The sequence below is a fragment of the Theropithecus gelada genome, chromosome X, assembly GCF_003255815.1.
Source record: "Theropithecus gelada isolate Dixy chromosome X, Tgel_1.0, whole genome shotgun sequence".
Lineage (NCBI taxonomy): Eukaryota > Metazoa > Chordata > Mammalia > Primates > Cercopithecidae > Theropithecus > Theropithecus gelada.
This window is the reverse complement of record NC_037689.1, coordinates 9998454-10020008: the sequence shown is the minus strand read 5'-3', so window position 1 is coordinate 10020008 and position 21555 is coordinate 9998454. Positions and strand designations below refer to the sequence as shown.

General features: G+C 51.9%; 2 protein-coding genes and 1 non-coding gene across 5 annotated transcripts in view; 1 reads left to right on the top strand and 2 right to left on the bottom strand.

The window, feature by feature from the left end:
- Window positions 1-795: 795 nt before the first annotated feature.
- Window positions 796-3715, bottom strand: PRAF2 (PRA1 domain family member 2). Its single transcript, XM_025371916.1, has 3 exons — window positions 3479-3715; window positions 2075-2292; window positions 796-1647 (listed from the first exon to the last, which is right to left on the bottom strand). The coding sequence occupies exons 1-3, from the start codon at window positions 3655-3657 to the stop codon at window positions 1508-1510; spliced, it is 537 nt and encodes a 178-aa protein (XP_025227701.1). The 5' UTR covers window positions 3658-3715; the 3' UTR covers window positions 796-1507.
- Window positions 3716-4112: 397 nt separating this feature from the next.
- Window positions 4113-21555, bottom strand: part of WDR45 (WD repeat domain 45) — a 30139-nt gene continuing 12696 nt past the window's right edge. Inside the window, exons 1-11 of one of the 3 annotated variants that reach the window (XM_025371915.1) lie at window positions 9434-9598; window positions 7714-7785; window positions 7510-7584; window positions 7316-7420; window positions 6319-6424; window positions 6104-6198; window positions 5541-5620; window positions 5219-5427; window positions 5038-5139; window positions 4806-4951; window positions 4113-4582 (exon numbers count right to left, since the gene is read on the bottom strand). In XM_025371915.1, the coding sequence (XP_025227700.1) occupies window positions 4473-4582; window positions 4806-4951; window positions 5038-5139; window positions 5219-5427; window positions 5541-5620; window positions 6104-6198; window positions 6319-6424; window positions 7316-7420; window positions 7510-7584; window positions 7714-7768 (1083 nt within the window). In that variant the 5' untranslated portion in view covers window positions 7769-7785; window positions 9434-9598 and the 3' untranslated portion in view covers window positions 4113-4472. Of the gene's footprint in view, window positions 4583-4805; window positions 4952-5037; window positions 5140-5218; window positions 5428-5540; window positions 5621-6103; window positions 6199-6318; window positions 6428-7315; window positions 7421-7509; window positions 7585-7713; window positions 7786-9433; window positions 9599-21555 lie in introns of those variants that run through there. The other 2 variants (XM_025371913.1, XM_025371914.1) reach the window with 2 other exon arrangements.
- Window positions 11710-11849, top strand: LOC112616803. The gene has a single exon (XR_003117804.1). It is a non-coding gene; the product is annotated as a U4 spliceosomal RNA (small nuclear RNA).

The window sequence follows — 21555 nt, the reverse complement described above, 5'->3', positions numbered from 1 at the left end:
GGCCAAGGTGGGCAGATCACGAGGTCAGGAGATTGAGATCATCCTGGCTAACACAGTGAAACCTCGTCTCTACTAAAAATACAAAAAATTAGCCGGGCGTGGTGGCACATGCCCATAATCCCAGCTACTCGGGAGGTTGAGGCAGGAGAATCACTTGAAGCCAGGAGGCAGAGATTGCAGTGAGCCGAGATCACGCCACTGCACTCCAGCCAGGGTGACAGAGCAAGACTCTGTCTCAAAAAAAAAAAAAATTGTAGAGATGGGGTCTCATTATGTTGCCCAGGTTAGTCTCGGACTCCTCGGCTTAAGCAGTCTTCCTGCCTCAGCCTCCCAAAGTGCTACCATGCCCAGCTTTTTGAGACAGGTTCTTACTGTTGCCCAGGTTGGAATGCAGTGGCACAATCAGCTCACTGCAGCCTCTACCTCTTAGGCTCCAGCCATCCTCCTGCCACAGCCTCCCAAGTAGCTGGGACTACAAAAGCACACCACCATGCCCAGCTAAATTTTAATTTTTTTGTAGAGAGAGAGTCTTGCTATATTGCCCAGGCTGGTCTCAAACTCCTAGCCTCAAGTGATCCTCTAGTCTCAGCCTCCCAAAGTGTTGGAATTACAGGCATGAGCCACCACACCTGTCCTTCCCTGTGCTTTAATGCTGATCCAGAGGTAAGTTTCAAGGAAGGGCCTCAGAGATCACCTCTTCAGCCTGCATATTCAGGAAAAGTCTAGCAGAATTGAAAAGTAGAAGGCCACTTCTGTCCTTTGAAATGTATAAGAACTTTACCCAGGAGGCTCAAATTGGCGTGAGAGATGCAACAGGCTTTATTGTTGCAGCAACACTAACATATATGCCCCATTCCCTGCTGAGGCCTGTCCCCCACCTCACCCCTTGGTCGTCAATGATGTGGAACATTGGGGTGAGGGGCAAAATCCCTAAGCAGAGCTGGAGGGAGGCAAGTGGGACTGGTGAGGGTCGGGATCACCTGGGACCAGGGGTCCAACAGTCAGGATACCCAACTCCATCCACACAGGGGCATGGAACACTTGGGTTTTGAGTTCAAGATTTGGCAATGTCTTGACCTGGGTTGGAAGGTAGGGTAGGGTCTGGAAAAGCTTTGGTCCAGGATTCAAGATTTGAGAGTGCTTTGCCTCAGGCCCCAGTTTGGGGCTGAGCATGGAGAAGGGTGGATGGGAGTGTCTCTGGGTTCACAATTTGAAATTGGCCATGGATGCTGTGGCCTGAAGCCCCAGTGTTGGGGCTGGATGTAGGTGGCTCTTGGTTCTAGGTTCAGGGCTGGGGAAGACTCTTGTCCCTAGGTTATGGGGGCTGGGTGTGAGGGATATCTTAGTTTGGGGCTGGCGTGGGGGTAGGGTGGTCATAGATGTCCTGTTTTGTTTGGGCAGGGGGCTCTAGGCTCCTGTTTTAAGTGCTGGGAAAGGGCTCTGGGTCCCAATTATGGGCTGGGGGTGGGGTGGTATTCTCCAGGTCCTGAGTACAGATCCTAGGGGCCTAGGATCCAGCCTCTTGCTCTTGTCCCAGCGCCTCTAGTAGCAGGCCCATTGGCGTCCGCTTGAGACCAATGCTCTCGATCTTGTTCTCAATCTTGTTCTTAAGGTTGCGCAGGCGCAACGAGGCGTGCACCAGGATCACTGTGGGCGGCACCGAGAGGGGTGGTCAGTGGAATAGACCTCAGCCTGCAGCCAACCGGGGCCCACCGAAGGGAATTGGCGCGCAGGCAGGCCAATCGAGTGGTGAGCGGCCAGGACGCCTCAAGATACTGAAAGCGTGGCCGAGTAATTGGCTTGGCAACGTGGGCACGGCCAGGGAAGGCGCCCGGTAACGGGGACGTGGCCAGTGGAAGGCACTTAACACCAGGAGTGAGATGGGAAAGGCGATAATAAAAGGGGTGTTCCCAGAAGGGGGAACGAAGTCCGGGAAGGCGCTTTTAGCGGGGGCGTGGTCAGGCCCTCGGGTTTCCCAGCCCCCTCTCAACCCGGGGACCGGGGCAGGGCTGGCCTGGTGCCTTAAGCATGTTCTGGCCGCTTTCCTGGCTATCTCGGGGTAGTGGAGACTCACGAAGCACCGGCCCGGCGATGCTGAGCAGGAAGGTGCAAGCGCCGCCCACGACCCAGAGAACCAGGAGGCCGACGGCAAGCACTGCGGCCAGGCAGGCAGCAGGGTGGCTGCGGCGGCAGCGGCGCACAGCTGCGCGGGTCTCAGCTGCCCACACCAGCATGCCGAGGGCCACCGCCACTACCAGCGCGCTCAGAAGCGTGTGCAGCGGACGCACGTACCTGCGGGTACAAGGGAACTAAGCTAGCCGGCCGGGCGGAGAGACGGCCTCCGGGACCACCACCCACCCTGGGCCCCAAGAGCCAGGGTATCCCGTCTCCGGACACTCCAGCTCGGCACATCCTCCCACCAGCCCTGTCTCCAGCAGGCCTATCTGCCAGGGCTCCCGACTCCCCCCGTAGACCCCTCCTTTCCTCCCTGTCAATTCCACTGTCCTGTCTTCCTCAAGTCCCCACTTCACGCCCTCCCATCCAGCTAGAGAAGACTCCCCACACCCCCGGGCTCCCAACACTTCTCTGGACTTTCCTTCCGACTCTACCCACACAGGGCCCCTCATCAGCCTGCCCGCAAGCTCCCTCTTTAACCCCAGCCCCTGCAAATCCCTCTTCCAGGCCTGTCTCCACACATTACCCTCTCCCCAGGCCTAGGGTCCTTATAGGAGCCCCCTCCAGGCTTCCTCCCCTCCCAATGCCCCCTCCAGGCTCCCATTTCCCTATAGATTCCTCCCTCCATCATTGCTAGAACCTCTTCTAGGTTGTCAGCCCCACTCTGAACTTCTAGCACTGCTCAAGTCCCTCCTCCAGATTCTCCATCCCTCTCTGGTCTCACGCTTTCCAACCATGGATCGTCCTCCTGGGCCCAAGTTCCCCAACAGGTACCTGCCCCTGGCGCCTTCCAGTCATAGCCAGGCTCCCCTCCAAGACCGGATCCCCAATAAATACATCTTCCAAACCCTCCAACTTTACCGTCTATTTCCCGGTCTCTGCCCTAAGTACTCCAGGGTCGGCCTCAATCTGGCCCCATCCACATTACCCCCCACCACATCCCTCAAGTACTCTCACGTCCCCCTTTCGGGCCCTCCTTTTTTTCCGGTTCACCTTCCAGCCCACTTTCCTCTTCCGTCCCACACTTGTCTCCATCTTCCCCAGATCTTCCCTCTAGACCCCCATCCCCCGCAGGCCCTCCTCATCAGCCAGGCTCCATCTCCCTGAGGCCCTCCTTATAACCAGGCTCCACCTCCTTCAAGGTCTCCCTTCCAAGCCCCTCAGGCCGTCCATCTCTACTGACTTCGCCCTTCCCGGCCTTGCATCCCCACTCAGGTTCCCTGTACTGGTCCTCAAAGACCTGTGGGTCCACCCCCCCACGCTCTGCAGACGTCCCCGGCCAACCGGCGCCTCCCTCCCTCACCCGGCAAGAGCGAGGCCGATGCCGAAGCAGAGAAGGTAGTTGGTTTGGTAGTAGAGGAGGTTGTTGATGACGCGGTGGCACCATCGCTGCGGGTCGCATGGATCCGGAGCCGCCAGACGCGCCGACCCCAGAACAAAGTCGTCCAGGGCGCGTAGCGGTGGCAGCCGTACCTCCGACATCCTGCCGGTTAATGTGGCTGGACCAGCCAGGAGGGGGCCGGACTACAACAACCGTTACGCCCCTCGCCACCGCGGGGCACACCGGGAAATGGAGTCTGGGCTGGGCAGCTATTTTCCTAACCTCCTAGGTGGATTGCGCAGGGGCGGCGATGCACGTGACCGGAAAAGCAACTAATACGCCGCTCAGAAAAGCAGCAAAGGCTGCCGGGAAATCAAGCCTTGGCCGCCGGGCTAGACGCTCCCAACCCTTAAAACTGCTATCCACCCCCGCGCGGGGCGCCGCAGGGGCTGCTCCGGGCGGTGCCAGCGGCTCAAGCACAAAGTAGCCAGACAGATAAGAAAGGAGGGACTGTCACAAGGATCCGAGTTGGATTCCACCTCCTTCCTGTCAGCGTCCAAAAGGGTCACATTTCTCCAGGAAACTCCATGCCCCGCTCCTGAGGTCAAGCCGTAAATGCCATTAAGGGCCTTTTATTCGTATTCATCACATCGGAAATCATCTCTTCCTAGGAAGCTTTTTAAAAATCTCCAGGTTGGATTAGGGCACTCCCTCTGGGTCCCTGGCAATTTCCTCCAAGTTAGGGATCCCAAGGGGTCGCTGCCTTCCTGGGTCTCTGGCCTAGCCCTTGGGGCACACAGTCATCAAGAAGTGCTGGGGGGAATTGAGCTCTTTATTTAGACATAGCTCTGCTGAGTAGAAAGTGGGCACCGGCCCCATTAATGCTTGCTGGCTGGTGGCTTCCAAGCACGCCCCACTGCCAAGGCTCAGCTCTGCAGTCTGCCACTGCAGGTCCCTAGCACAGCCCCCAGGGTCCTTAAAAGTCATCATCATCACAGATGTCAAGGTACACGTCGAAAGCCTCTCTGTTGCAGTTTCCATCAGGAGTGAAGACATATTTGTGGAAGGTCCCATCTACGCAGATGGCTGGGGGAGGGGGAGTGGTAAAAGGTCAGAGGCTGCCACAGCCACAGGTTCCAATCCTCTCAGGCATCTCAGGACCTAGGGTCTGCCTCCAGGCCTTTGCCCAGTGCTGTCCCCCTTACTGAAGATGAAGCTGAGCCTCACGTGGCCCTAAAATTCTTTCAGGTCCAACCTACAGGCCTCTGCCCCATGCAGTACCCCCAACCAAGGGGCTGTTACCACTCACCAATGACAGAGTTGACGTTCTTGGAAGTATTGCGACCGAAGGCGCAGATGCAAGCTGACTCAGCAGGCACAGTGAAGCTCGCCAGGCTCCACTGAGAGTCCACGTACTGCCCAATCATAGGCCCCACCTTGCCCACGCGAGCCAGCCTGCAGGCAGCACTGGCTAAGCCCAGGTATGGTAAACGGGCAGGGGGACAGGGAGGGACACGGTAGGGTGGGGAGGGGGTACTCACGCGGAGCGGCGGTTGAGGCGGGTATCCTTGAGAGCAAAGATATGGACGGTGCCCTTATCACTGGAAGCGCAGAGGAAGGAGGAGTCGTGACTGAAGTTAATGCTAGAAGACAGATCAGCAGTGATGCCCACATGTCATGTGGTATGGGGTCACCAGCCCACCATGCATACCCTGTGCTCACCAGTAGAGAGTGGCAGGGTCAGTGCCTCGGCGCAGCTCCACCAGTTTCTCCTTGGATTGTGTGTCAAAGAGGCGGATAAGGGTACCCTTCTGGGAGGCTGAGGCCACTACAGTGCCTGGCTGGTTTAGAGACACACAGGCTATGTCACTCTGATGTGCATTGATGGTGAATGGAGCAGACGAGGTGCCAGGCTTTGTGCTCGCCAGGTCCTGGGGTAGGAGGGAGGAGTCTGAGGTTGAGGTGGTATGGAGGGAAGGGGCCAAGAGTCCACAAGGAAAGCCAGTCCACCAACCTTCCCACCCTTGTCCACTGGACGGCTCACCACAAGTTGCAGACTCCCACACTTGTGTCCCGGGAACACTAACAGTTGCTTCTCCAGGCTGGGGCAGAGGTCACAGAGCCCTAGGGTGTGAAGATGAGGGTGGGTGGGCGGCTGAAGAGGAGGCAGCATCTCAGAATGGACAGAGCTGGATGAGGACCAGACTTCAACCCTTCATGATAAGCTTAACCCAAAGAACCCTGAGGGGGCTCACCTCAGCTGCATGCCCTGCCAGCTAGGCAGATTCCATTCCTTGCTCTGCAGCTGTGGAATCTAGTAAGCTGCTATAACAGCCCCAGGAGGCTCAGGGATCCCTGACACACCCACCCATGTCCTCATGAGGTGTTTCTGCTCTGCCACTGGGGCACCCAGGGGTGGGGCAGGGCCAGAGGTGGGGAGAACTGGCTGAGGGCTGGAAAGATGGAGAGGCTGTGAGTGTGAGCATCTCCCTGCCTCTTTCCCCATTTCTCTGTGTGTGTGTGCCCCTTCCTTTCTTTCCTCATCTCTGCCCCTCTGTCCCATCCACTGTTTCATGTCCTTACACCTGTGTATCTGAGCCCTCTCACCCTTGGGGTTGTCCCGGGTATCAAACTCAAACAGCTTTCGGGGATTGTCAGGGAAGGAGTACACATAGATGCGGTTCTTCAGCACGATCACGATCCTGTGGGTATCACACAACACAGGATGGCCGTGAGGGGGTGGCGGGATGCCCAGGGAGGACTATCCCTCTCACTTGCTGTGGGGACTTCCTACCTCCCACCCCCGTCCTCCTCAGGCTCACTTGTCATGGCGCATGCGCACAGAAAGCACTGGCTTGGTGAAGGTGAACTCCAGCACCAGCTTCTCCTTGGAGTCCTTGCCCTCCCGGGCATCGTCCCAGATCAGCACTGCTGGGCAGGTGGGTGGGTTGTCGGGGCCAAGGTTTAGGGTAAGGGGCAGCCCTGGTGACACAGGATCCACCCCTGCTTCCCAGGGACCTCAACCTACTTACTTAGCCTTTCAATAAACACCCAGTGAGATCCTCGCACAGTACGAGCACTTGTGGACATGATCCCTGAGAGGAGTGTTCTAGACTATTACACTCATCTACAGATGAGGAAACTGAGGTTCAAAGTGGTTGAGTGCTGGGCAAGGACCTCAAAGCCCATCAGCAACCAAACAGGGACTCACACTCAGACCTGTAACTTCCCCTGGGTAACTATTTCTGCCTCCAGGGTCCTAGTCCATGCACCCTGGAGATTTCTGTGAGGAATCCTAGGGCTCTGTGACTCACCTAGGGTGACTCCTGCCCTGTCCAGAGGGGATCAGCAAGAAAAATCCTTAAAGCAAGATGGCACTTGAGGCTCAAGCCAAGTGGGTATTGGGAAGACGGCTCCAAGATTTTAAAACCTATTGCTTGTGTGACCTTGGATGAGTCACTTAACTGCACTGGGCCTCAGTTTCCTCATTGGTAAAAATGGGGATAACGATCCTTCCTACCCCATAGAGTTACTGTGAGGATTAAATGAGTTAATATATGTAAAGTGCTTAGGGCAGTCCCAGGCTCACAGTAAGTGCTCTAGGGCATGGCACACAAGAGGCACTCAATCAGCATTTTAAAAATGAAAACAAAGCACCAAGCTTCTCAAGCTATAAGATCCATGACTTCCAAGCTGTAGGCCTCCTCACTGTGTGACTCTGAAGTACTCTGACATCTTCATCTGCCAGTACCTTGGGGTGCCTGTGGGAGGCCAGGAATCCGAGAAATCTGGGCCAAAGGGCAGGATGAGGGCACTTACCTGAGATCTCTGAGAACTTAGGGCTACTACCACCGCCCACCAAGGCCAGAAGGTTGGAGCGGTGCAGCATCTCCACCAAGCCCATGCTGCCCACTTGCTCGTGGTCTGGACAGGGACCAGGGTGTCAGTGGAGGTAGGAACCAATGCCCAGCCCAGCTCTTCTGCCCATTGCCCCTCCCCTGCCAACAGCTCACCCAGATGCCCCTTCTCCATCAAGGGCTCCACGTTGTAGATGCGCACACCTGTCTCCATGGCGCAACAAAAGCAGCCTGGGGGATGGAAGGAATCCAGACTGCCTTAAAGAATGCCCAGGTAGGAAGCTGGGGGCCCATGGCCCACTTCTGACCCCTCTTTCCCTTGCTCCCTCCCACAAGGGTACAGGCCCAAGCCTCTCTCACTTTGGTCTTGGTTGAAACGCAGGCTGGTCACTCCTCGAAGTGGCTGTTGAGTCATGGTCCAGGATTGTTCCCCTGGATACAAATGGGATAAAGATGAGAAGAGTCCTGGAGTCTCCCCTCCAAGTTCTGCCTCACCTGATTTCCTCCTCCTCCCACTCTGCTAACTACTAACTCTGGACTGACTGCAAAAAAGATAAAAACAGGCTGGGTGTGGTGGCTCATGCCTGTAATCCCAGCACTTTGGGAGGCCGAGGCGGGTGGATCACCTGAGGTCAGGAGTTAGATCAGCCTGGCCAACATGGTGAAATCCTGTCTCTAGTAAAAATAAAAAATTACCCAGGTGTAGTGGGGCACACCTATAATCCCAGCTACTCAGGAGGCTGAGGCAGGAGAATCACTTGAACCCAGGAGGCAGAGGTTGCACTGAACCGAAATCGAGTTATTGCATTCCAGCCTGGGTGACAGAGCGAGACTCCATCTCAGGGGAAAAAAAAGAAGATAAAAACAGAGAGAGTCTCAGGGTCTCTGCTCTAAGCTCCCAAGATCCCAAACAGCATGGCCAGGAACCCTCCCTCTTTCAGGTTTGGCAAGCTCCAGGCCCACACTGACGTGGACCCCACACCTCCTTTTTACATGCTGGCCCTCACTGACTTGTCAGGAAGTAATGTGATAGGGGGTGCCCCCGTGATATCTTCCCCACCCCCAGCCAATCTTGATCCCAATGCCAGACATGGCCTGGAACCACTCCCAACCCATTTCTCATCTTCACACCTGACCTAGCACCAGACTCTGTCAATAAATAGACAAAAGTGGGCTAGGAGATCCACTTGTACCTCCCTGACTTGGCCCTGAGACTGCTATGCTTGGTCTGCCATCCGCAGGAACTCCTCTGCTCCTACCCTTCTAACTCTACCCCAACCTATTCGACCACCCCAGAGTCCTCTCACACCTTTCCCCCTCACCAGCTTCCCCAAACCCCTTCAGGATGCCTACCTTGGGATGACCCCTTCTCATGCCTTGGTAACTACCCATCAGGGCCAGCCTAGACACTTCCCTAGATTGGCTTATGCCCTGGGGACTCTACCCTAGGATTCCCCCTAGCACTCTAAATTTTCCACCCCAGGACATCTTCTTCCTTGTGTTCTGCTGTCCTTGACTACAACATAACCTGGCCTGGACCCAACCCCAGGAACCCCACCCATCCTCCTAAGATTCCCTTCTAGACCCCTATCCAAGACCCTGCCTCAGGGCACCCTTACCCTCTAAGACGCTTGCCCAAAACAAACCACCCAAAACTCCTACCTAGGAGAACCTCAACCCCTAAGATGCCTGCACAGTCCCCTACTAAGATTACTGCCATAGAGCCCCCAACTTCCCTTCAAACCCTCAACTCCCCAAGACCTCTGGCCAGACACGCTCCCTCCCCATCCTCCAAGAGCCCAAATCTTCCTTTCTTTCAGTTACACCCTCCACTGGAATGCCTCATGCTCTTTCTTTGGACAGCTCTGCCTTAGAGTTATTCTCTGGACAGCTCCAACTTTCAAGACCCCTTTTTTGCACCTCCATTCCAAATGCCCGCACCACCCCAAACTGTGTCCGGGATGCCTCGCCCCTCTCCCAAGACCAGCCGCATGCTCCTTCCAACGCCAGCACCCACTCAAGACCTCTGCCTTAGACCCCTACTCGAAAGACTCCCAGCCTCCCCCAGACCCCAACCAACCCTAGGATCGTGCTCCAGCTTCCTGCCGCCTTCACCGGCCTGACCTCCGCGTGTCCCTGACCCGGGCCCCAGCTGTCGGTGCCGCCCGCGGCCCGGTTTTCTGACCTCCCGGGCCTTGGAGCCCGGCTCGGGTGTTTACATCGGGCCCTACTTCCGGGGGAGGGAGCCTGTCGCAGGAAATGACTCACCCCAGCTGGAAAAAGGCGGCCACCGCCTTCCTCACCCAGTTCCCGGGTCTTCGGAGCATCGCTAGTGACAGCGGGGTCCTCCGGGGAGGGCGTGGGGAGCGGAGGAAGGTCGGCTGCGGGACCGGAGGCGAAGGGTGTTCCTCAAGGCCGAGACTGTCTGAGGGAACCGGGAAGGGTGGGGAGAGAGAGCGTGCCTTGCCCCCAGCAGAGCGAAACCGGCCGAGCTCTCAGTCCCTCGGTCACCCACGATGGGGGAGTAAACCTTCCCTGCGAACAAGATGTGGACCTCCGCGGCGACCGAGAGTATCCGCCCCCGTTCGCAACACACAGTCCTCCCAGGCTTCCAAAGGGGCGGTGCCGGGGGCTACAGGCGGCTGCGGACCTGGAGACCTCGAAAGTGGTGAAACCTTGGCTCCGGGAAGCCAAGGAACAGATTTCGCTTTCTTTCTCCCCACCCCCTGCCCCCGCCCCCGCCCCCGCCAGCTCCGAGTTTTGTCTTTTGTGTTTTGTTTAGTTTTGTTTTCTGAGACAGACTCGGGTTCTCGGCTCATTGCAACCTCCGCCTCCCGGGTTCAAACGGTTATCCTGCCTCAGCCTCCGGAGTAGCTGGGATTGCAGGCATGCGCCACCACGCCCAGCTAATTTTTGTATTTTTAGTAGAGACGGGGTTTCACCGTATTGGTCAGGCTGGTCTCGAACTCCTGACCTCAGGTGATCCACCCGCCTCGGCCTCCCAAAGTGCTGGGATTACAGGCTTGAGCCACCACGCCCGGACTCTGCTTTTATTTTTACAAAATACAAAATAGCTTTTTGATGGTAAAAGGTATTAATACTTTGGGTTAAGAAAAAAAAAAAAAAAAGAGGTCCTACCTACGATAAAGCTTTAAAAAAAAAAAAAAGCCTCAAATTATGTGCATACTGGAAGGAATTTTTTTTTTTTTTTTTTTTTTTTTTTTTTTTTTTTTGATACAGAGTTTGGCTCTTTTGGCCCAGGCTGGAGTGCAATTAGCGTGATCTGGCGGCTCACCACAACCTCAGCCTCCCAGGTTCAAGGGATTCTCCTGCCTCAGCCTCCCAAGTAGCTGGGATTACAGGCATGTGCCACCACGCCCAGCTAATTTTGTATTTTTAGTAGAGATGGCGTTTCTCCATGTTGATCAGTCTGGTCTCGAACTCCCGACCTCAAGTGATCTGCCTGCCTCAGCCTCCCAAAGTGTTGGGATTACAGGCGTGAGCCACTGCGTGCGGCTGGAAGGATTTTTAATTAAACTTTACATTAAGAAATAATAAATAGGCTGGGCGCGGTGGCTCACGCCTGTAATCCCAGCACTCTGGGAGGCCGAGGCAGGCAGATCACGAAGTTAGGAGTTCGAGATCAGCCTTGCCAGCGTGGTGAAACCCCATCTCTACTAAAAATACAAAAAATTAGCCAGACATTGTGGTGCACACCTGTAGTCCCAGCTACTCGGGAGGCTGAGGCAGGAGAATCACTTGAACCCGGGAGGCAGAGGTTGCAGTGAGCGGAGATCGCACCACTGCACTCCAGCCTGGGTAATAGAATGAGACTCTGTCTCAAAAAAAAAAAAAAATTAGCCGAGCATGGTGACACGTGCCTGTAATCCTAGCTACTGGGGAGGCTGAGGCAGGAGAATCGCTTGAACCTAGGAGGCAGGTTACAGCGAGCCCAGATCCTGCCATTGCACTCCAGCCTGGGTGACAAGAGTGAAACTCCCGTCTCAAAAAAAAAAAAAAAAAAAAAAAGGACCAGGCATGGTGGTGCATGCCTGTAATCCCAGCACTTTGGGAGGCCAAGGCAGGTGGATTGCCTGAGCTCAGGGGTTTGAGACCACCCTGGGCAACATGGTGAAACCTCCTCTCTACTAAAATACAAAAAATTAGCCGGGCATGGTGGTGGGCGCCTGTAAGTCCCAGCTACTCGGGAGGCTGAGGCAGGAGAATCGTTGGAACCCAGAAGGCAGAGGTTGCAGTGAGCCAAGATCGCACCACTGCACTCCAGCCTGGGCAACAGAGGGAAACCCTGTCTCCTTAAAAAAAAAAAAAAAAGAATATTCTTGAAAAAAAGAAATACGCTTTTTGCAGTGGCAGTATCATAGCCGATGAGGTTTAGCCAACGTATGGTTATTGCTAATTGGAAACTTTTCCCAGTACCCCACCCCGAAGACTTGCAATATAGTCGGCACTGGCAATTTTTGACAGTCTATGGAGACTGAGTATTAAAGAAAAAAAATGAAAAAATACAGAGAAATCTCATTCTTTTAATACAATCAGGGTTTCACATTGATGCAATTCCTCCATCCTTTACTTTTTTTGAAGTATTGTTTTGATGCTTCTGTTTCTTCATATATTAATATATAAGAACATCTTTTCAACTGGTTCATGATATTATGTAGCATTGTTCAGCCCTTCCCCAACTGATGGCTGCCTAGGTTGTTTCAGATACTGTGTTGTTAATTCCCATGGACATATTTACTTGTGAATTTTGGCCCTATATACTCCCCTTGGCATGATTCCCCTACTGTGCTCAACAAGGCCAGTCATCTGGCTTTCTTCAGATTCCACTTTCTCATGTCCCAGACCATATTCAACTCAATTCAATTTGGTGTGTGTCACTCCCATGTTTTTGGGACTGCTCTTAACCAGACCACTGATGCATAATTTGCCAAACCAGCAATCAATTCTCTGCCCTTTCCTGTGACTTTCTAGTGAAACCCACAATTCCTCTCACTCTCTTGGTTTTTCTTTTTCTTTCTTTCTTTCTTTTTTTTTTTTTTAAGATGGAGTGTCACTCTGTCACCTAGGCTGGAGTGCAGTGGCACGATCTCGGCTCACTGCAACCTCTGCTTCTTGGGTTCAAGTGATTCTCCTGCCTTAGCCTCCCGAGTAGCTGGGATTACAGGCATGCGCCACCATGCCCAGCTAATTCTTTTTTTTTTTTTTTTGAGACGGAGTCTCACTCTTGTCACCCAGGCTGGAGTGCAGTGGCGCGATCTCGGCTCACTGCAACCTCCGCCTCCCAGATTCAAGCGATTCTCCTGCCTTAGCTTCCTGAGTAGCTGGGATTATAGGCACGCACCACCACGCCCAGCTAATTCTGTATTTTTAGTAGGGACGAGGTTTCACCATGTTGGTCAGGCTGGTCTGGAACTCCTGACCTCGTGATCCACCCGTCTCGGCCTCCCAAAGTGCTGGGATTACAGGCATGAGCCACCATGCCAGGCCTCTCTTGTTTTTTTTTTTTTTTCCTCCATCTCTGGCTGCTCCACTTGTATCAAACTTCCAAGTATTAGAATATCCTTGGGTATAATCCTGTCTGATCCTCTCTTCCTAAGTGACTGCCTCTTCTCCCATAGCCTTAATTATTGCAAATATTTGGAAGATCCTCTAGGCCTTCAGCTTAGACCTTTCTCTGGAACACCAGACACAAACGTACTGCAATGACCTGTTTGACGTTCATGTGGGTGTCGCATACTGCTTATCCATCCAAACAGATTTATCCTATTTCCCTTACTCAGATGCTCCCCCACTGTCTCCTTTATCTCAACCAATGGCATCACAATGCAGTTTGTAGCCAGGTGTGGTGGCTCACGCCTGTAATCCCAGCACTTTGGGTGGGCGAGGTGGGTGGATCACTTGAGGTCAGGAGTTGAGAGCAACCTGGCCAACACGGTGAAACCCCATCTCTACTAAAAATACAAAAATTAGCTGGGTGTGGTGGTGCGTGCCTGTAATCACAGCTACTAAGGAGGCTGAGGTGGAAGAATCGCTTGAACCCGGGAGGCAGAGGTTGCAGTGAGCTGAGATTGCACCACTGCACTCTAGCCTGGGTGACAGAGCAACGCTCCATCTAAAAAAAAAAAAGAATAAAAATAAAAATACATTTTGTTACTTGAGTCAAAGAGCAGATATATCATGCTTAATTCCCCTATGTTTTCTTTTTCTTTCTTTTCTTTCTTTCTTTTTTTTTTTTTTTTTGAGTTGGAGCCTTGCTCTGTTGTCCAGGCTGGAGTGCAATGGCGTGGTCTCGGCTCATTGCAACCTCTGCCTTCTGGGTTCAAACGATTCACCTGCCTCAGCCTCTCAAGTAGCTAGGATTACAGGCTCCCACCACTACACCCAGCTAATTTTTGTATTTTTAGTAGAGGCGGGGTTTCGCCATCTTGGTCAGGCTGGTCTCGAACTCCTGACCTTGGGCGATCCACCTGCCTCGACCTCCCAAAGTGCTGGGATTACAGGCGTGAGCCACCACGCCCAGCTGATTCCCCTACATTTTCATTGGCAAATTCTGTTGGTCCCACTGTCGAAAGTTATCATGGGCTGGGCATGGTGGCTCATGCCTGTAATCTCAGCACTTTGGGAAGCTGAGGTGGGAGGATTCCTTGAGGCTAGGAGTTTGAGAGCAGTCTGGTCAAGTCCCTGTCTCTACAAGAAAAAAAGGTGTCATGCACTCTGTCAAAGTGGAATAACAGGGACCAAATTTGCCCTCTCACAGGAAACAACCAACTTTGCCCCCCACAAAAAAACAAAATACATGAAACAATAATTTTCTTTTTTTTTTTGACGGACTCTCACTTTGTCACCCAGGCACAATCTTGCAATGGCAAGATCTCGGCTCACTGCAACCTCTGCCTCCCAGGTTCAAGTGATTCTCCTGCTTCAGCCTCCTGAGTAGCTGGGGTTACAGGTGCCTTGCCACCATGCCCAGCTAATTTTTGTATTAGTAGAGATGGGGTTTCACCATGTTGGCCAGGCTGGTCTTGGACTCCTGACCTCAGGTATTCTGCCTGCCTCAGCCTCCTAAAGTGCTGGGACTAGGTGTGAGCCACTGCGCCCGGCCGAAACAATGATTTTTAAGACATTAGACATCAGGCACCAAAGGACAGTGATCCCTGAAAGATGGGAAACAAGGTGAACACTACAATTGTCCCAGCACACTGCCTGGAGAGCTTCCATGCTATGGCACTGGAAGGGGAAACTGAGGCAGCGCCTGGTGGACTCCCTAAGTCGAGGTGGTCCAGAGAGACATGGGCAGCTGTAGTTAAAAGGACAGAATGTCAGGATAGAGGAGCACAGAGAATCGCAGAGATCTGCAGAGGGTTGCCCCTCAGTATTTAGCAGAGTACTTACCGACACATGCGTATGAGGCAGCTACCTAAGGCCAGGAAAAGAACCATCCGAATGGATTGGAGGGAACAGGTCCTGACACTCACATGGAGCTTTTGAAAATAGTGCCTGCATCCACCAACCAGAGTGGAAAACTCATAATTCAACAGGGCATAGAGTACACAGGAACGTCTCGTCTCAGTTGTGGGGAGTAACTAGCCCTAGACTTAGTATTGCTCCAGGCTCACTTCACGCATCATAAAAGAAGACCTGAAAAGATCCTTAAGAATAACAAAGATTGATAGGAATAAAAAAAGACCCAGCTCCTAAAAAGGTAAAATTGACAATGTCTGTTATCCAAACAAAGATTACCTGGCATAAAAAGAATCAGGAGGCTGGGTGCAGTGGCTCATGCCTGTAATCCCAGCACTTTGGGAGGCCGAGGGCGAGTGGATTGCTTGAGCCCAGGAGTTGGAGAACAGCCTGGGAAACATGGTGAAACCCTGTCTCTACAAATAATTTTAAAAGTTAGCTGGGAGTGATGGTGTGTGCCTCTAGTCCCAGCTACTCAGGAGGTCGAGGTGGGAGGATTGCTTGGGCCCAGGAGGCCGAGGCTGCAGTGAGCCACGATGGGGCCATTGCACTTAAGCCTAGGTGACAAAGAGTGAGACTCTGTCGCTAAAAATAAATACATAAATAAAATGAAAAGGACAATATTCCAGTGACCTAGTAATCTGTGGAAACTTGGATGAAAATTTAGGTATTCCAGACTTGTGCAAATTAATTGTATCTATATCTCAGAGAAAATCTTCCTCAAAACATGATTTTTTTTTATTGGGGAGACAGCTTCCAATGTAAACTGAAAGTGCACACCTAAAACACAAATCTGTAAGGTAAAAATTACTCTGCTCAGACCCAGTTGAGCCAGCTTTAATATTAGTGTCCCTCCTTTATTACCAGAAAGGGGTCCCGATCCAGACCCCAAGAGAGGGTTATTTGAGATGGAGTTTCGCTCTTGTTGCTCAGGTTGGAGTGCAATGGCGTGATCTCGGCTCACTTCAACCTCCATTTCCTGGGTTCAAGCGATTCTCCTGCCTCAGCCTCCTAAGTAGCTGGGATTACAGGTGCATGGCATCACGCCCGGCTAATTTTTGTATTTTTAGTAGAGATGGGGTTTCGCCATGTTGGTCAGGTTGGTCTCGAATTCCTGACCTCAAGTGATATGCCCACTGGGCCTCCCAAAGTGCTGGGATTACAGGCAGTGAACCACCGTGCCTGGCCAAACAACATCTCTTTAAACAACTGCCCCTGGGCATGGGTGGGTGGGTGGAGGTTGTGACTGAGCTGAGATGCTCCTTTCTCTCTGAGACTGATAAATTTTGCACACTTTACATAGCTCAGACTGCCCTTGGGCTATTTGTCTTTTCTCCCCTCCCCCCCGCCAGGCGGAGTCTTGCTCTTTCGCCCAGGCTGGAGTGCAGTGGCATGATCTCTGCTCACTGCAGCCTCCGTCTCCTGGGTTCAAGCAATTCTTCTGCCTCAGCCCCCCGAGTAATGGGGATTACAGGCATGCACCACCACACCAGGCTAGTTTTTGTATTTTTAGTAGAGACGGGGTTTCACTGTGTCGGCCAGGCTGGTCTGGAACTCCTGACCTCAAATGATCTGCCCCCTTTGGCCTCCCAAAATGCTGGGATTACAGGTGTGAGCCACCATGCCCAGCCTCTTTTTTTTCTTTTTTAGAGACAGAGTCTGGATCTTCCTGTCTCTGCCTCCCGAAGTGGTGGGATTACAGGCATGAGGAACCGCTCCCAGACTAGTTTTATTTTCTCATTGCAAATTTAGGAGCTGTTAGTATACTTTTGTTTTGTTTTGTTTTGTTTGTTTGTTTGTTTTAAAGATAAAGAAGGCTGGGCATGGTGGCTCACGCCTGTAATCCCAGCACTTTGGGAGGCCAAGGCGGGCAGATCACCTAAGGTCAGGAGTTCGAGACCAGCCTGGACAACATGGTGAAACCCCGCCTCTACTAAAAATACAAAATTAGCTGGGCATGGTGGCGCATGCCTGTAATCCCGGCTACTTGGGAGGCTGAGGCATGAAAATCTCTTGAACCCGGGAGGCAGAGGTTTGCAGCGAGCCGATATCACACCATTGCACTCCAGCCTGGGCAACAAGAACAAAACTCCGTCTGAAAAAAAAGGAAAAAAATTTGCTGGGCATGGTGGCGCATGCCTGTAATCCCAGCTACTCGGAAGGCTGAGGCAGGAGAATCACTTGAACCCGGGAGGCGGAGGTTGCAGTGAGTCGAGATTGTGCCACTGCAGTCCAGCTTGGACAACAGAGCGAGACTCTGTATCAAATAAATAAATTAATTAAAATGAAAGAGATCACCTAGCAAGTGAATGTAAATAAAGAAGAGGTTAGAGGACTAACACTTGGGACATTGGTAAGATATAGGGCTCAGGGGAACCAGGAGGAACTAGCGAGACTGAGTAGAACCCAGTGAGGCAGGAGTAGAACCAAGAGAGGATTCCAGAAAGTCAAAGGAAAAAGCATTTCAATGACAGGTGCGGTGGCTCATGCCTGTAATCTGAGCACTTTGGGAGGCCAAGGTGGGAAGACTGCTTGAGCAATTGCTGAGATTATTTTAGCTGGAGGTTGAGGCTTCAGTGAGCCATGATTGTGCCACTGCACGCCAGCCTGGGCAACAGAGCGAGACCCAGTCTCAAAATTTTTAAAACCATAAAAAATCAGTGGCAGTTGTTTAACATCATAGCTGCTTGAGATGGTGATAAGAGCTGGAGTAAACAAGCAGCTGACCAAAAAGCATGAAAGGAAAAGCTGGGGAAAGAGATGTCTATGAAAAGTTCTGACACATTGCTGGATATCTGGAATGCCATATGCACGTACATGCATAGGGCTGTGAGCATGCCCAAGAAAGAACCAAGAAAAGGCCGGGCGCGGTGGCTCACGCCTGTAATCCCAGCACTCTGGGAGGGCGAGGCGGGTGGATCACTTGAGATCAGGAGTTTGAGACCAGCCTGGCCAATGTGGTGAAATCCGGTCTCTACTAAAAATACAAAAAAAGTTAGCCGGGCGTGGTTGCGCATGCCTGTAATACCAGGTACTCGGGAGGCTGAGGCAGGAGAATCGCAAAAGGTTGCAGTGAGCCAAGATCACGTTATTGCACTCCAGCCTGGGCAACAAGAGCAAAACTCTGTCTCAAGAACAATAACAACAACAAAGTGAACCAAGAAGGCCTTAAGCTCTTATTTGTGGGGGACCTTCAGGCTTTGGGCAAGGAAAAAGTGAAGGCTAAGGCACAGTTGTGAACTACCTGAGGGAGTGTTCAAGGCATTCTCCAACAAACACGGACACATATTAGGCAAATGCTGGAAGGAGTAATGGTTCAAGGCATTTAAGGGAACCTTTGCCTAACGGTTAACTAGTCAGTAAGCTAATGAAGCAGGACCTTCAGTGGCCACACACAACAAAGAATACAGACTTTATAGAATTAGTTCATAAAAGTTGCTAAACAGGCCAGGCGTAGTAGCTCATGCCTTTGGGAGGCTGACATGGGAAGATGGCTTGAACCCAGGAGTTTAAGGTGCAGTAAGCTATGATCATGCCACTACCCTCCAGCCTAGACAACAAGAGGGAGACCCTGTCTCAGAAACAAACAAACAAACAAAAAGAAGTCATTAAACAGCAGTGATAATAAAGACAGCAGCCACAACAAACCCTGGGAAGGAGATAATCTGAATTTCAGAGTTGCCACATTATTTAAAATGTCCAGATTAAAAAATGAAAAGAAACTAGAAAGTAGGCCAGGCACGGTGGCTCACGCTTGTAATCTCAGCACTTTGGGAGGCCAAGGTGGGTGGATCACTTGAGGTCAGCAGTTCGAGACCAGCCTGTCCAACATGGTGAAACCCCGTCTCTACTAAAAATACAAAAATTAGCTGGGCGTGGTGATGCGCGCCTGTAATCCCAGCTACTCAGGAGGCTGCGGTGGAAGAGTCACTTGAACTGGGGAGGCGGAGGCTGCAGTGAGCCAAGATCACGCCACTGTACTCCAGCCTGGGTGACAGAGGGAGGCTACATCTCAAAAAATAAATAAACTAGAAAGTGTGGCCCATACACAGGAAAAAAAAAAAAAGGAAAAAAAAAGGGTAAATAAAAATTTCCACTGAGGAACCTCAGATGTTGGAATTACTAGACAAAGTTTTTTTGAGACAAGAGTCTTACTCTGTTACCCAGGCTGAAGTGCAGTGGTGTGATCTCAGCTCACTACAACCTCAGCCTCCTGGGTTCAAGCGATTCTTGTGCCTTAGCCTCCCACGTAGTTGGAATTACAGGCGTGTGCCACCACGCCCCACTAATTTTTGTATTTTTAGTACACACGGAGTTTCGCCATGTTGGCCAGGCAATGTAGCGAGACCCCATCTCTACAAAAAATTAGCTGTGCATGGTGGTGCATGCCTGTAGTCCCACCTACTCAGGAGGCTATGGCAGAAGGATCGCTTGAGCCTAAGAGGTGGAGGTTGCATTGAGCTGAGATTGGGCCACTGCATTCCAGCCTAGGTGACAGAGCAAAACCTTATCTCAAAAAAAAAAAAAAAAAAAAGAAAAAAGAAAAAAGAAAAGAGAAAAAAAGAAGTACTGTACTTATACGCGTGGTACAACATGGATGAACCTTGAAAATATGCTGGGCGCGGTGGCTCATGCCTGTAATCCCAGCACTTTGGGAGGCCAAGGAGGCGGGTGGATCACGAGGTCAGGAGGTCGAGACTATCCTGGCTAACACGGTGAATCCCCGTCTCTACTAAAAATACAAAAAATTAGCTGGCCGTGGTGGCAGGCGCCTGTAGTCCCAGCTACTTGGGAGGCTGAGGCAGGAGAATGGCGTGAATCTGGGAGGCAGAGGTTGCAGTGAGCCAAGATCGTGCCACTGCACTCCAGCCTGGGTGACACTCCGTCTCAAAAAAAAAAAAAAAAAGAAAGAAAATATTATGCTATATGGAATAAGCCAGACCACAATAGGCCACATATTTTTATGATTAATTTATATGAAAAATCAAGATAGGCAACTTCATAGAGACAGAAAATACATTCATGGTATTTAGGAGCTAAAGGCTAGGGGGTGAGTGTAGTGAGTGGTAATGGCTATGGGTTTTCTTTTAGAGGTGATGAAATGAAGGGGTTTTTTTTGTTTTTTGTTTTTTTTGAGACGGAGTCTCGCTCTGTAGCCCAGGCTGGAGTGCAGTGGCCGGATCTCAGCTCACTGCAAGCTCCGCCTCCCAGGTTCACGCCATTCTCCTGCCTCAGCCTCCCGAGTAGCTGGGACTACAGACGCCTGCCACCTCGCCCGGCTAGGTTTTTTTTTGTATTTTTTAGTAGAGACGGGGTTTCACTGTGTTAGCCAGGATGGTCTCGATCTCCTGACCTCGTGATCCGCCCGTCTCGGCCTCCCAAAGTGCTGGGATTACAGGCTTGAGCCACCGCGCACGGCCGATTTTTTTTTTTTTTTTTTTTTTTTTTTTTTTTTTTTTTTTTTTTTTTTTTTTTGGGGGGGGCNCACACCTGTATTCCCAGCACTTTGGGAGGCAACGCCGGGTGGACCACCTGAGGTCAGGAGTTCCAGACCAGCCTGGCCAACATGACGAAATCCTGTTTCTACTAAAAATACACATTATTTTTCTCTCTCAGTTTTTTTTTTGAGACAGGAGTCTGACTCTGTCCAGGCTGGAGTGCAGTAGCATGAACTTGGCTCACTGCAACCTCCGCCTCCCAGGTTCAAGTGATTCTCCTGCCTCAGCCTTCTGAGTGACTGGGATTACAGGCGCCTGCCACCGCGCCCGGCTAATATTGTGTATTTTTAGTAGAAACAGGATTTCGTCATGTTGGCCAGGCTGGTCTGGAACTCCTGACCTCAGGTGGTCCACCCGGCGTTGCCTCCCAAAGTGCTGGGAATACAGGTGTGAGCCACCGTGCCCGGCCCAAAATAAAGCTTCTTGAATTAGATAGTGTTGATGTCTGCACAATCTTGTGAAGTACTAAAAACCACTGAATCGCACACTTTGAAGAGGTTGGTTCTAGGACACATAAATCTTATCTTACAACTATAAGAAAACAAATGACCTATTGAAACATGGAGGCCGGGCGCGGTGGCTCAAGCCTGTAATCCCAGCACTTTGGGAGGCCGAGACGGGCGGATCACGAGGTCAGGAGATCGAGACCATCCTGGCTGACACGGTGAAACCCCGTCTCTACTAAAAAATACAAAAAAACTAGTCGGGCGAGGTGGCGGGCGCCTGTAGTCCCAGCTACTCGGGAGGCTGAGGCAGGAGAATGGCATGAACCTGGGAGGCGGAGCTTGCAGTGAGCCAAGATCATGCCACTGCACTCCAGCCTGGGCAGCAGAGCGAGACTCTGTCTCAAAAAAAAAAAAAAAAAAAAGAAACATGGAACAACTTGGTGAATCTCCAATAACTTTTTTATTTTTTTTGAGACGGAGTTTTTTGCTCTGTCGCCTGGGCTGGAGTGCAATGGCATGATCTCAGCTCACTGCAACCTCTGCCTTCCAGGCTCAAGCAATTCTCCTGCCTCAGCCTCCCGAGCAGCTGGGACTACAGGCACCTGCCACCATACCCGGCTAATTTTTATATTTTTAGTATGGGCAGAGTTTCCCCACGTTGGCCAGGCTGGTGTTGAACTCCTGACCTCAGGTGAATCACCTGCCTCGGCCTCTCAAAGTGCTGGGATTACAGCGTGAGCCACCAAGCTAGGCTTTTTTTTTTTTTTTTTTTTTTT

Excerpts from the sequence above, each read along its gene's own strand:
- PRAF2 (XM_025371916.1), bottom strand. The coding sequence starts at position 3,657 with ATGTCGGAGGTACGGCTGCCACCGCTACGCGCCCTGGACGACTTTGTT. Across the intron at positions 2,293-3,478 it reads ATCGGCCTCGCTCTTGCCGG|GTACGTGCGTCCGCTGCACA; the intron begins GTGAGGGAGGGA and ends TTGTACCCGCAG. Across the intron at positions 1,648-2,074 it reads CATCGCCGGGCCGGTGCTTC|TGATCCTGGTGCACGCCTCG; the intron begins GTGAGTCTCCAC and ends TGCCGCCCACAG.